Source organism: Artemia sp. Qi Xiang Cuo, chromosome 8, assembly GCF_049724085.1.
Source record: "Artemia sp. Qi Xiang Cuo chromosome 8, ASM4972408v1, whole genome shotgun sequence".
Classification (NCBI taxonomy): Eukaryota; Metazoa; Arthropoda; class Branchiopoda; order Anostraca; family Artemiidae; genus Artemia; species Artemia sp. Qi Xiang Cuo.
Window position 1 is genome coordinate 59,127,022 of NC_142801.1, and position 14,068 is coordinate 59,141,089.

A 14,068-nucleotide genomic window follows, 5' to 3' on the forward strand; every position below is an offset into this window, starting at 1 on the left:
TAATTTTTGTTTATTTTGAGTTTTAATTTTTTTTTTCTTAATTTCAGTTGACAAAATTTGTTTTGTTTATTTAATTCTAATAAATGTTGCAAGAATGTGGAATAATGTGGAAAAACTGCAAGAATGAGAACAAGAATTTTCGTAATTTCTGTACACTCCATATCAAATATCGTTTTTATTGTGTTCAGTTTTCTATATAATTGGGGCAGAACCTGAATTACATGCATTTTGTCGAGCTTCGATACGAGTTCAGTGAAGTCATTGCAATGTCGCACAGCATAGGCTATGCGGAAGCAGCAGCATCCTAATATATTTGAAATTGCATATCAACTTATATTTGAACTCCTAGAGTCGAAAGATCTGCTGAAAGATATCTGAATATATCTAATAAATATGAGGCAATCAAGCCAGTAACTCTGTAGCCCACAGAGTGAAGCAAAAGGAAAAGGGCTAAATAGTTTTACTGAAAAACCCGCCAGCTGTTAAATAGAAGAAGAAGAAGATATTTGAATATTAAGCATGGCTGATTGGGGAGAAGCTGCTGAATTACAAGAGCAAGAACTCGCTCAACAGGTGAAACATTATTTTTCCAAACTAGTTAAATTTTTATTTTAAATAGCCTAATTTGTTCTCAGGTCAAAAAAATGCTTAGGATAGAAATTGGAGGAAGCATTTAGCCTAGGGACAATAGCCTACTGCTTAATGAACAATCACCATAAACACAAAACATTTCCACATGCAGACCAACAGTATATGCTGCACATTTATTGGTCTCTTGATCCTCTGCCTTCACTCAGGAGTGCAGTTTATGGTTGGGGGCAAAACCAGGATTCCAACCCATGCCATTATTAGTCCAGGATTTCTGGTCTAGGCCAAACATGCTAATCACTCAGCTAGGATTGCTTCTTGGATAATTATTTAATAAATATTCTACAGCTATTAAATTTTGGGGTAAAATTCTAGACAAGCTATAAAACTTCCAGTATTAAATCCAGCTGTAAAATTCTACTTTAGTTACTTTTGGCTATCTTGGAAAGGGGTTAGACTAGTAGAATAAAAATTTCAGGTATGTGTCCACAGGCTAAAGTAGGGTAAAAGACCAGTATGCCTATCCAGTTGAGCAAAATTATGTAAAACTAAAACCCTCACATCTTGTTACCAAAGAGGAATTGAGAAGTACCAAATTCCAAAGATTAATGTCCCAAGAAGGTATTTTGAAGTACCTACCTCCACTCCTTCTCCCTCTAGAGGGTCCTGAAGTTTGCCTTCATGACCTTGCACTTCATGTAAGCAGAAGATCTATTTTGCAAGATTTCACTTTCATAAAAGAAGGATTTTTAAAGGTAATCAAAGGTCAGTCCCCTCTAGAGGGAGAAGTTCTCTAGGTAGACTTCCTACCTAGAGGTAGGTAGCCTACTTCAAAACACCTTCCCAGGACATATTTTAGTCTATAGATCCATCCCAAAAAGTTTCATTTGCTAACCTAACTACTTTCCAAAATTGTAAACAGTAGCTTGTCTAGAATTTACCAATTTTAGGCTATAGACCAGGTTCAGTAGTAGATCCAGGGTGAGGGGGTGCACACCCCCCTAACATAGTTTAAAGCAGTGTAATTTACTTCATTAATGCAAATTTGCATTAATTAAACTTACTCCTAATGCAAGTTTATTGGATCAATCTATTTTGCCCCCCCCCCCCTAAAAAATCCTGGATCCACCCCTGACCAGGTTAGGCCTGTTTCTAACTTTGGGCTAAGTATACACATAATAATTAAGTTGGTAAATTTTTTTGTTGTTCATGTTATTGAGTTATGAATAAAGTAAACATACCACTCAATGCCTTTTTTAATGCTCTTTGCAAATGTAATAATCATTTTTGTTGGAAATGAATTTTACCCCACCCCTATATATACCAATTCAGGGTATATATTTGCACATTAGGGGTGGTGGGGTAAATTTTATTTCTGATGTAAATGAGAGATAAGTTTACCCCCCCTCTAATGTGCAAATATATACCCTGAATTGGTATATATAGGGGTGGGGTTAAAATTCACTTCTGACAAAAATGATTATTATATTTGGAAAGAGCATAAAAAAAGGCATCAAGTGTATGTTTACTTTATTCATAAGACAATAATATGAACAACAAAATATTTACCATTAAGTCTAAACTAGCCTATTAAGAATAAAGTATAATTCTAGATTGAGTGTCATTTGTGCATCATATCTCATGGTAATTATAGAGCAGTTCACATTGCTAACCTACAAATAAAGTGAACATACTGCTCAGTACATTTTTTTTTTACTCTCTCTGAATATAATAATTGCTTTTGTTCCAAATTTGGTTTTAAGCCCTTTTTGGAACCTTGAAAATGATAATTTCTTTCTATAGTTATATTTGATTATATTTTGCCATTTTTCCATCTGCCATGTTTCTTTTATTGGCTTTGACATTTAGTTAAAATGACAATTTTTAAGTAGCCTAACAGAATAAGAGGAAAAGAGCAGAATTGTTTTGATTTTTTTTTTTTTTATTAAACTTAATTGTTACTAATCAATGTTTATGAGTTGTATAACTTTTACAAAATGGTTTATACTGAAATAGTAAGTTTGAAGCCAATGTTTTGAACCTTTTTTATATCCAAAACTATAGACAAAATTTCCATGGCACTTTGAAAATTATCATTTTCAAGGGTCCAAAAACGGCTTGAAATTGAATTTGCTATAAAAGTGACTATTATATCCAAAAAGAGCATAAAAAAGACATTGAGTAGTATGTTCACTTTATTCATAGGTGAGAAATGTGAACTGCTCTATATTTATCTCTCTCTCTTTAGATTTCTATACCAGCAAATGTTAGGCCTAACTTAAATTGTTCTCTTAATATTCTACTTTAAATATTTTATGAGCTTTGTTTTGATAGTGTTCTTTTCACAATATCTGATTATTATTGCTTTAATAGTGTTCATTTTCTGATGTTTCTCAATGTCTTTTTCCTCCTGATTTTCAATTGATTCCTTTCTATTTTTTCTCCCTTCCTCTTCTTTAATTTCTCTTGTCTTACCCATTGCTTGCTCTTACTTTCATTTTTGATTCAGTGGAGTAAAACATTTCTGCCCTTGATTGCTCTGTGAAAAGGTTGGTAGGGTCTTTGAATGCCATTAACTATATGTGCATTAGCATAGAGAAAAAATGGTTTAAACTATGACTAGTTTTAGGAAGAAGTTTAAAATTTTATTATTTAAATTTATTCTGTTGAACAAGTAGAATTGTCTTCCTGTTCTAGGAATTAGGAAAACTAGCATAAAATAAAAAAAGGGATTTAAAACTAAAACCAACATAATACTAAGCTTAAAACTATGATAAATAATTCTTTGTTAATGAAGCCTGTCATTCTCCTCAGTTATTATAGGAAATAAAATTTGGTCACAAATCTAAATGATTGTATTTAGACCCCAGCACCATGCTGGCTGATTGACCAAATGCCGCCAACAAGAGGCCTGGTTAATCCCCACCAAAGTGTTGCTATGCTCCAGGTGCACCACTGCCAGCAGAGGTGGTGGCATTTGGCTGACTTTTAATTAATTTTGCAGCAATTCTTTATTGCTTCAACTGCAAAGTCAGAGCTTTTCTTTCTTGTGTGGCTTAGTATTTCAATTATTCTGATTAGAAATCAAGCAGGGCTTGCATTATCCCCAAAGTTTTGGGTATTTCCCAAAAAATCTATGCATCACCCCAAAAAAAAATTGGGTTCCCCAAAAATCACCCAATCACGGTGTCACCCCTAGCGATTTATCACCAGTGACTTTCCCTGCTAAAAATTACTTTGCATGCCATAATTCTTCACTACTCTCTTGTTCGTTAATTTTCGTCTCTTATTACTTAGCATAAAAACCAGACAGACGCAATTACAATATACACAATTCTTCATATGTGGACAAAAAAAGTATTGTCTCTATGAAATCAGATTAAATCATTTCGAATGCAGTTTCCCAATTGCTATTTCTTACATCATTTGTAGTCAAGAATTTCAATTTTAAGTTGAATAGAACACATTCACTGTTATACAGCTTCAGTTGGATCTTGAAATTGATAGTTGACAGATTGTTTCTACAGCTGAATTGTAAGTTTGCAGAATTTTGTTTTCTTTTGCTGTTTTTAGATAAGATTTTCTTAGTTTTTAATGCACAATTGTTGAACACCTGATAGACCAAAGAAAATACAATCTTGTTTCTGAAAATTTTTTACCCCCCCCCCCCCAAAAAAAAACCTTCTATTGAAAAAAAATTTAGCTATAGACTAAGCTATTTACAAGGTTGGGGAATTAAAGATTTAAATTGAAGTTACCCAAAAAATATGATTCATAAAAATTGTAAATTATTGCCTATAGGGGGGGGGGGGATAGGAAGCTATCATTTTAAAATGATAATACCTCATTTTTTTTTTATTGAAAGCAGGGATGCCCAAAAGATAATTTCTTTTCATTTAAAGTGGAGATGGAAGAAAATGATATCAAATTCCCTGGGAAACCATTGAAATATTTTGATTGACCCAGGGCCCCCATTGGGACTTGTCCATTGTCTTAGATATTTTGCAATTTCTCATAGGCTATTGGCCTAATTTGACTTTTGTGTATGCTCCCTTTTAATTAGATTCTTTGGATCTTATTGAATGCCATGACAAATCTATGACTCAGTTTTCCAATAATTTGAGGTATATCTGAAAAACATTGACATTTTTGTTGTTTTCATTGTACCTCTTTACTCATACCCTCAATTTTTTTTTTTCAAGGAACACTGTGTTGTTTAACGTTATTTCACGTGTTTGTTTGAACCATATAGTGACCTAGTTAATTATAAAGTAAATTATTTTTTTTAATGTAAAGCTGAGATGGCATCCTATCAAGGTGGTATCCAGAGAGTGGGGGTAGGGAGGTATTACATTTAAATGATAATATCTCAATTTTTTTTTTTTACTGAAAGCAGGGATGCCAAAAAGCTAATTATTTTTATTCTTATTTAAAGCAGAGATGGTATCCTGTCATGGTGGTATTCAGAGGAAAGGGGTTGGGGGTAGGGAGCTATTGTATTTAAATGATAATACCTCATTGTTTTGGAAAAAGTTAATTATTTTTTTTATTCAAAGCAGAGATGGTATCCTATCACGGTGGTATTCAGAGGAGGGGGGGGGGTAGGGAGCTATCATATTTAAATGATAATACCTCATTTTTTTGAAAGCAGGGATGCCAATAAGTTAATTTTTTTTTTTAAATTTAACGCAGAGATGGTATCCTATAAAGATGGTATCCAGAGGGGGGGGGTGGGCATTATTATATTTAAGTGAAAGTACCATGATTATTTTTTATTGAGAGCAGGGATGCCTATATCTTATAGAACATTATATGGATGCTTTAAAAAAAAATTCAAAAGGGAGTGTAAAGGAAGGTGAGAGACTTTTACAAGAATATGACAGTTTGGTTGCTACCAGTAGCTACTAGGCGGAGCACCCAATGAAAGTGTACTGTCAATGCGTAGAGAAAGTAAATTTGTAAATTTAAGCTGTGATTTGAGAAAGACTGATGAAAACATTAATGTTTGCAGTCAACATTGAATGCGCCGCCGGCATCTTACCAGTGGTGGGCTGGCAGTGCGCCTCTGCTGCTGTTTTTGGCCCCGCCGATTGTGGTGCCTGGGTCTAATTGTATTGGAATAGGGACTGTGAGGCATGACTAGCGTTTGCAGTGAAATTAGGGCATTATTCATCACTCATTTATGTTACATAATAAAAATGAGCATTAAAAATTTCACTTTTAACTATACAAAATTTAGGTGTTAGATCTATATAAATAATAAATTTTGAATTAACAAAATCTGCATTGTATGGACTACACAAATGAGTTGAATTCTCCTGGGAGGGTTGAAATATCTGAGATAGATTTATTTTTTACCCTCCATTGGCATCAATTGGGGGAGAGGAGAGGGGGATATTTCCCCCCTAGATTTTGAAAAAATTGAGTAAGGGCTCTTGGTATTTTCTATAGGAAAAATCCCCCCTCCCTAATTTCCATGAATTGATGCCACTGTTACCTTCTAGTAGCTACTGAGAATAGTGTATACTAAGAATCAACATACATAGACATCCTGTTTTTACTAAAACATTTATAGTATTTAGTAAATTTTATTTTAAGTCAAATTTAGTTATCAAATTTAAATCAATTTAGAATGAAATATACAAGAAATGATTTTGTAATCCTTTTGTTAAAAAAAAATGAAAGCAATTCAAGCAATTCTATTCCAAAACCTTCTGCAAAAAACACTTGAATGTATGATATTTTAGGCATTCAATCCTAGAAATACTAACTTTTGAAGCCTTATGCAATCAATGGCGGCGGGTGTTTACCCCCCCTCCCCCAGCAATTATCCCCCAGAAAATACCCCCCCCCATCGTGGAAAATACCCCCTCCCCCGCGGAGAATATCCCCCATAGAAAATAAGGCTTTCCAAATTTGAAAATTTTATTTGAGTTTTTTTTTTTTTCTGTAGGGGGAAGGAATTTTGATACTTGTGTATTATGCACCACTCACTCAAGTTTACACTGTGTAAAATTCAAGAATTCACCAGTTTTTTTGTTACTTTAGAAATAAATTCGGGCTGTAGATTTGCATATAAGGGGGGGGGGGTAAAGTATAGCAGGTCTGCATGCAAAATGTGTTTGGAACAAGTATTCTGCATATTAGATCGATAGATAGAGAAGTGTATTTTAAAGCCAAATATACGGCCATGAACATAACAAATAACATAAATGAAAGGCACAAATAACATAAACTTTGATCAGTGATCATCATAAAACACTTAAATGAAACACTACATTAACCTAATAATAGTACTTAATACTTGGAAAAACGGTCATTGAAAAAAAAAAAACTTAACACAACTCTCTCAAGTTTATGGTGTGTAAAACTCGAGAACAAACTGGTTTCTTTGTTAGTTTTTTTTTCAGTTTAGCACAAGACAAGACAAAGACAAGTGACAGAATATATGGGAAATATATAATTTGGGCTATATATTTGCACATAAGGGGGGGAGGGTAAAGTATCTGGGCAGTTTGAAGTCAGAAAACAATTAGAAGTCAGTTTGAAGTCTGAATCAGAAGAACAGCAAGGTATCTGAAAATTTTGTTAACTAACTTAAAATATATATATATATATAAAATATATATATAAATATATAAATAAATATATAAATAAATATATATATAAATATATATATATATATATATATATATATATATATATATATATATATATATATATATATATATATATATATATATATATATATATATTTATAAAATCCCAGTATAAAGAAAATCTATTGTTTCATTTATTGTTTCTATCGTTTAAGTGTTTTTTCCAAGTGTTAAGTGTTCTTTTTTTTTCAATGACTGCTTTTCCAAGTATTAAGTACTATAATTTGGTTAACGTAGTTTTTCATTTAAGTGTTTTAGGATGATTGCTGATCAAAGTTTATGCTGATTGTGTCTTTTATTTCTGTTTATTTTACTATGTTCATGGCTGTATATTTGGCTTTAAAATACACTGTTCTATCTATCTATCTAATATGCAGAATAATTGTACCAAACACATTTTGCATGCAGACCCACCATACTTTACCCTCCCCCCCCCCTAATATGAAAATCTAGAGCCCAAATTTATTTCTAAAGTAACAAAGAAACTAAAAAAACTGGTGTGTTCTTGAATTTTCTCAACATAAACTTGAATAAGTAGCACATAATACACAAATACCAAAATTCCTTCTCCCTATGGAAATAAAAATAAGACTCAAATAAAATTCTCAAATTTGGAAAGCCTTATTTTGTACGTGGGGGGGGGGGGGGGGTAAACGCCTAAACTGCAATCAACAGCTCTTCCTCTTGCCTAAGTAATCTGAATTGTTTCTTATCTTTCAGGTTAAAAATGTGACCATCAATTCTAATAATGCTACTAGACAGAATGAGGATCCAGAAGAAACTGAAAATATACCCTTGGCTGACAAAGCTTTACTACAAAAAGTGATCAGAACAGGGCTTGTCAGTACTAAAAATGACATAGAGGTTCAAAGGAAAGATCCAAATTCGCCACTATATTCAGTGAAGTCATTTGAAGCTTTACACCTGTAAGTTTTTCATCAGATATGCAATTATTCTATAGTTGCCTATTAATTATGAGCATAATTAATCAGCTTAATAATGTTTAATTAGATTAAAGTTTAATTCTGAGCATCTGGTGGTACTGTAGCCACAATTATTAAATCTAGAATGAACAATAAAATTGAAAAATAAGGTTGAAAAGAGTAAGAAATCCCAAAAATATCATATTTTACCCAGAACTCAAGCTAGTAATAACAAACTCACCAAAAAGATCTGTTTAGCAGGCCTCTTGGCTAGCAGATGTTTAGCAGTTCTTGGTGCCTTGGTGCCTTCTTTCAGCTGCTTGAGTGATATTCTGGCTTCTCACATATCCTTTGCCTTGGATTCATTTGGAGTATATGCTGTTGCTCACGAGTGGTTTTCATCGTACCTGACTGATTGTAAGCAGTGTGTAATTGTGGAGGGTAGTGTGTTGGCAGAATTGCCTGGACAATCTGACATACCTCAGGGGTTGGTACTTGGACTCTTCTTGTTTATTTTGTATATCAATGACCTGACAACATGTATTACTACAAATGCACACCCATTACTATTCGCTGATGACTGAAATTTCTTCATTGCTGCTGAAACATCAGAGTCTGCTGCAAAAAAGGCCCAAAAAACTCTTGACGAAATATCTGACGGGTGTTTTCATAACAAATTGCAGGTAAATGCTACAAAAAGCTGCATCATCGTCTTCTGCTCCTTCAACTTCTGCTCCTTCAAACTCTTCATTGTCTCACACTGTCGCACTGTCAATCAATGGAAATCCCATTCCTCAGACCACAGTCACAAAGTTCCTCAGCATAATTGTTGATTCCTCTTTTTTTTCAAGCATCACATATCCCATCTGTCTTCAACAGTCTCATGGCAAACATCAATGTTGCATAGAGCTAGCCTGTTTCTAAGTGCTGACATGATGGAAATGCTTTATAATGCTTTTGTCTTCCCCTACTTGAACTACTGCTGTTCTGTTCTAAAATGACCTTGTCTAAAATGATTAAAGAGATCACAAAATCGTGCAGTCAAGGCCACATATTGCCTCCCCAGGCTATACCCCTCAACAAACCTATATAGAGACACTGGAACAATAGATATAACAGAGATAATCAACGTTAGTAATCTGCATTTAGCACACTCGGCAATATCGAATAGAATTCCTCAAGGTCTTTCCAGGTACTTCGAACTTTGTAGCACAATCCATCGAGGAAGAGCTCTCTGCTGCAACCAGTACAATTTTGTGCTACCAAGAAGAAGTCTTACAAGGTCTCAATACTCTCCAGTTTATAGAAGATTTCTCTATGGAACTCAATTAATGAATCTATTAAATCCATAGAATCATTTGGCACACTCCAAAACCAATACCTGTCTTACACAGTAAGAAATTATTTGAAAAAAACTACGTTTTCTAAAGAGTTAAAGAGGCTGAGTCACAAGTTCGAACCTTAAAACGTACAGGGATTGGGAGGTACAGTTGGGGGGCTGCTGCCCCCCAAACCCCCCGCTTTTGCAGCCTCTTTTGTTAAGGTTTTTTTAGTCATGTAGCCTGCAATCAGTTGGTCGTACCAAGTTCATCACATTATAGCTTGCTATTGGTTAGGGAAAAATCTACTACTACTACTAACAACTCACCGCAGCACCAAGCCACCTGAGACCTACACAGCTACGCACGCTCCTCCTTCGCCCCAATCTATTCAAAGCCTCCCTTTTTACACCCACCCATGAAGTTCCCATTTCCTTCAAATCTTTCTTTATGGCGTCCCCCCCCCAGACGGGTACGACCTGTTTTCCGTTTAGCCCTATATGGTTTGCCAAAAAGAACAATCTTCGGCAATCTTTCATCCTTCATCCGCACAACGTGCCCTAACCACCTTAACCTTTCTTTCATTATAGCCCTAGAGAGCGGTATTGAACCACATTTTTCGTATAGCCTATCGTTTGAAGTACGATCAGTCAGCCGGGTACCCAGAACAATCCTTAAGCAATTTCTCTGGAAAACATCTAGCAAATCTGCATCCGCTTTTCGGAGCGTCCATGCTTCAGAGCCATATTTGACCACTGTCATCACTGTAGCTTCTAATATTCTAATCTTGGTTTGCAGACATATCTTCCTATCTCTCAGACTTTTTTTAACTGTGAAAAAACACCCTGAGCCTTGGCTATTCTACTTTTAACATCTTCACTGCTCCCACCATCTTTACTAATAATACTACCAAGGTGAGTGAAGCTGCCCACCTGATCAATCTTTTCATTACCCAACGTCACCTTTTCATCTTCACTTATTCCTAGCCTTAGTGACTTAGTCTTCCTAACATTAATTTTCAAACCAATTCTAGCACCCTGAACTCGCAAAACCTCTAAAACTTCATTCATTTTTCTCACACTTTCATCTAGGATGCTTAAATCATCAGCATAATCCAAGTCCAGGAGACTTTTTTCCTCCCCATTTGATTCCGTGGTCTCCCATTGCCTTTCCTGTGCTCCTTAAAACAAAGTCCATCAAAATAATCCATATAAAGGGGGATAGGACACAGCCCTGCTTAACTCCTGATTTAATACAAAACCAGCTGCTAACCTCATTTCCTACCTTAACCGCAGCAGTGTTATTCTCGTACATAGCACTAATCACTTTAATGTATTTGTCTGGTAAAATTAGGGAAAAATCTCATGTAAAAAATCCAGCAAACAGGCTCAGAACTGTTTCTAATCAAAGAGATGCAATAGGATGTTCTTACGGTAAAAAATTCAAGCAGACTTCGTTCGTGTTGCAAAGCATTTCTTTGCAAGGGAAAAAGCGGGGGTTGAGGGGGGCGGAAGACCCCCAAAATAAAAACATTGTGGTGGGTCGCCTCTTTAAAGAGGCACAAGTGGGCCTCCTTGATTTAATACCGCATGAGTTAATGTCTTAATTTTTCTTTTGTATCTTATCTTCTCACTCTCCTTCTTTGACTCCACCTCTTCTCAATTCTTTCCTTTCTAATTCTTTATCCCTCTCTTATGTTATCAGCTCTCCTCTTTTCATGTCATAGTGTGATATAAATTTGTTTACCAATATCAGGTGTGACTTGCACAAGCATTGCTTTGAGTCGAAATGTTCATGTTAATTCTTTTGTTTGTTCATTTATTTAAAAATAGAAGGTTGACTGATTGATTGTTCTGGACTTTGGCCCTTGTACTTGTCATTTTCTTTAAGAGTTATTTTCAGCTTTAACCTTGTTGTTTATTGTTTTTGTTTAGTTTTCCATCTCCCAGGAGTTGCCAACTGCTTGCTTAATTTTCAGTCATTATATACCAAGCTATTTGACTAAATACTATGTTTTTGAATTATGTAATTATTCGATTCATATAAACAGACACTGCTTAATTACTCTTGGTATAACTAAACAAATCTCTGTTGTTCCTAAACATTTTAAAGCTGAAATTTAGGAAGGGTAACTGCCTTAAAGATGATGTTATGATGTTGATAGTAGTCAGGATGAGGATTGGAGAGGAGTGTTCAAAAACAGTTGGACTGGAATCTGGAGAGTGTAAAACTTCATAATATAGTAGATGGAATAACTTCAAGAAATTAGTCTCCTAAGTAGCCAAAGATGTCCTAGGGAAGAAATTTGGATAAACAACTAAGAATATTATGCAAAATTGTGTTAAGATAGGCAAAAAAAGATTGTTTTTTCATGAGAATGTAGGTTGGGGCAAAGATTTTTTTTCATTTTTTTTAATGAGTGTACAAAAAAAATGCGTTTTTGAAAAATCTGGGGTGGGGGGGCATTTTTTATTGTAAATTCTTAATAAAAAGTATGTTTCAAAATCTAGGGATGGGGCCATTTTACCTACCCCCACCAGATTCTGAAAAAGCCTTCATTATGGTTCAGCTGATAGGAAAACGTCATTGCCATGAAAAAACTAATATTAGTGGGGTTAAGATAGGAAGTGAGGTTAGAAGTTGGTATGGGATCAGGAGTTTGTAAGGAATCTGTTGTATTGCCATTTATATGAATTAAAACATCAAATGAGAATTACCTTGTATGAAGGAGTTCGTTACAGATATTTCTTAGTTTACAATAATTTCCAATTATTAATAAAACCAATTTTATTAAAAATATTTTTTTTTGTACTTAATATTGAAAATAAACATTAAAATTATTGTAAATTTTGAACTGATGAGCTTTCAGCAATTAATATCATTATACATATAATATTCAGTTTAATTTATTAGCTGTTTTTAAAATTTTTCAAGACGAATACAGTTTCACTACAAACAATAGTTTGGATACTGCCCCCTTCCTTAACTGTAAATAAAAACCAAATACCTACTGCGTCATTGGCGCTTCACTGAAAACAAATTATATTACAAATATTTTTTTTCCAGTTCTTACAGCATTGAAAATAAAAATAAAATTGAGTGAAATAAATTCTTGAACTGATGGATCTTTCAATAACTAATATCGTTATATATCAAATATTCAATTTGAATTGAATTTATATATAACCCGTTGAAATACAATGATGAACGGAGTATATAAAAAAAAACAAAAGCAAAAGAAAAAGACGGATAATGACAAATAAAACGAAATAAAAGCTCATAGAGCAGTCGCATAAGCATACTAATAAACCAGAAAATTACAGCACAAGTTAATGCAACAAGCACATAGACAAGCACGAACAGAACGAAGATAAAAAGTATGGAACAAGCACATAAACATAGTAATAAATCAGACAATCATATAGTATATATAATAAACAGTAAACGTGAAAGACCTGTTGTTTTAAAAGAAAACACCATGGGTGTCCATTTATTCCCCTATTGTAAGCTACAATGCATATGCTGATGGCAGCATTGGGGTCAATTAAACCGTATTTCTTATTAGCCCAAGAATTACTTGCCCAAGGGGAGAGGCCGAGAAGATATTTAGCATACCGGTAATAAAAATCGTCAGAGGTGCTGTGAGTCCGTTGCCGAAAAGGTACGTCAAAAAGGTGCAAGGTATAAAAAATTCGGGAGTGCATATGAGTTATATAATTTAGCTAGCAGCTGGCGATTAAAACTAAGTTTATTGGAAACTATGCCACCGTAGGCACTGGACGTCCAGCGCTGGAAATGGCGAATGAGAAGCTTTTTAGTTGTTTTAAGGGAGTTCCCGATTGGGAGGCCAAGATAACTCATTTCAAATTTAGGAGTAACCAATACTCCATTAAGATCAACATTCAATCCTTCGGGAACTGGGCCCCAGTTGAATAGCACCACTTCTGACTTTTCAATGTTAAATTTAAGATTTAGTTTTGAATACTCTCGACTCAAAATGGAAAATTTTTACTCAAATGCCATTACCGTTCGGCTGGGGTTAAAGACATCGTCCGCATAAGCAATAAGATACACATCTATCCCTTCTAAAATACAGGAAGAAACTGCTTGAGATTGTGCGTCAAGAATACAGTTGTTAAACGCAATTGGGGATGTAAGGGCGCCTTGCCTTACTCCGCGACGAACAGGTATATTTACCTTTGTAATTATTCCATCAGGCAGATTAACAACGACAGTTAAATGACTATACATATCATACAAAGCACGAATAATACAGGTAGGCTACTGACCCCGCGTTTATACAATTCAGTGAGGATATGCGCATGAATTATCGAATCAAACACACGACTGACATCATGTCTCCCTAGAACAAACGGCTCTCCAGATTTATCAGCATCAATCAAAACTGACGACAGTGCATAAGCGCACCCTATTCCTTTCTGGAACCCAAATTGGTGTGGGGGCATATAACATTTATCAACCAACTCGGGCATTATCAAATTTTCAAAAATTTTACAGAAAGTTGTTGGTACAGTTATTGGCCGGTATTATGAACATTCATTTAAGCGTTTATTTTTTT

At 34.6% G+C, this 14,068-nt stretch overlaps 1 protein-coding gene across 1 annotated transcript in view; it reads left to right on the forward strand.

Annotated features, from left to right (window-relative positions):
• Positions 1-317: 317 nt before the first annotated feature.
• Dbp80 (putative ATP-dependent RNA helicase Dbp80) overlaps positions 318-14,068 on the forward strand; it is a 68,861-nt gene continuing 55,110 nt past the window's right edge. The window contains exons 1-2 of the mRNA XM_089093636.1: positions 318-573; positions 7,968-8,173. Coding sequence (XP_088949762.1) covers positions 520-573; positions 7,968-8,173 — 260 coding nt within the window. The 5' untranslated portion in view covers positions 318-519. The remainder of the gene's footprint in view (positions 574-7,967; positions 8,174-14,068) is intronic.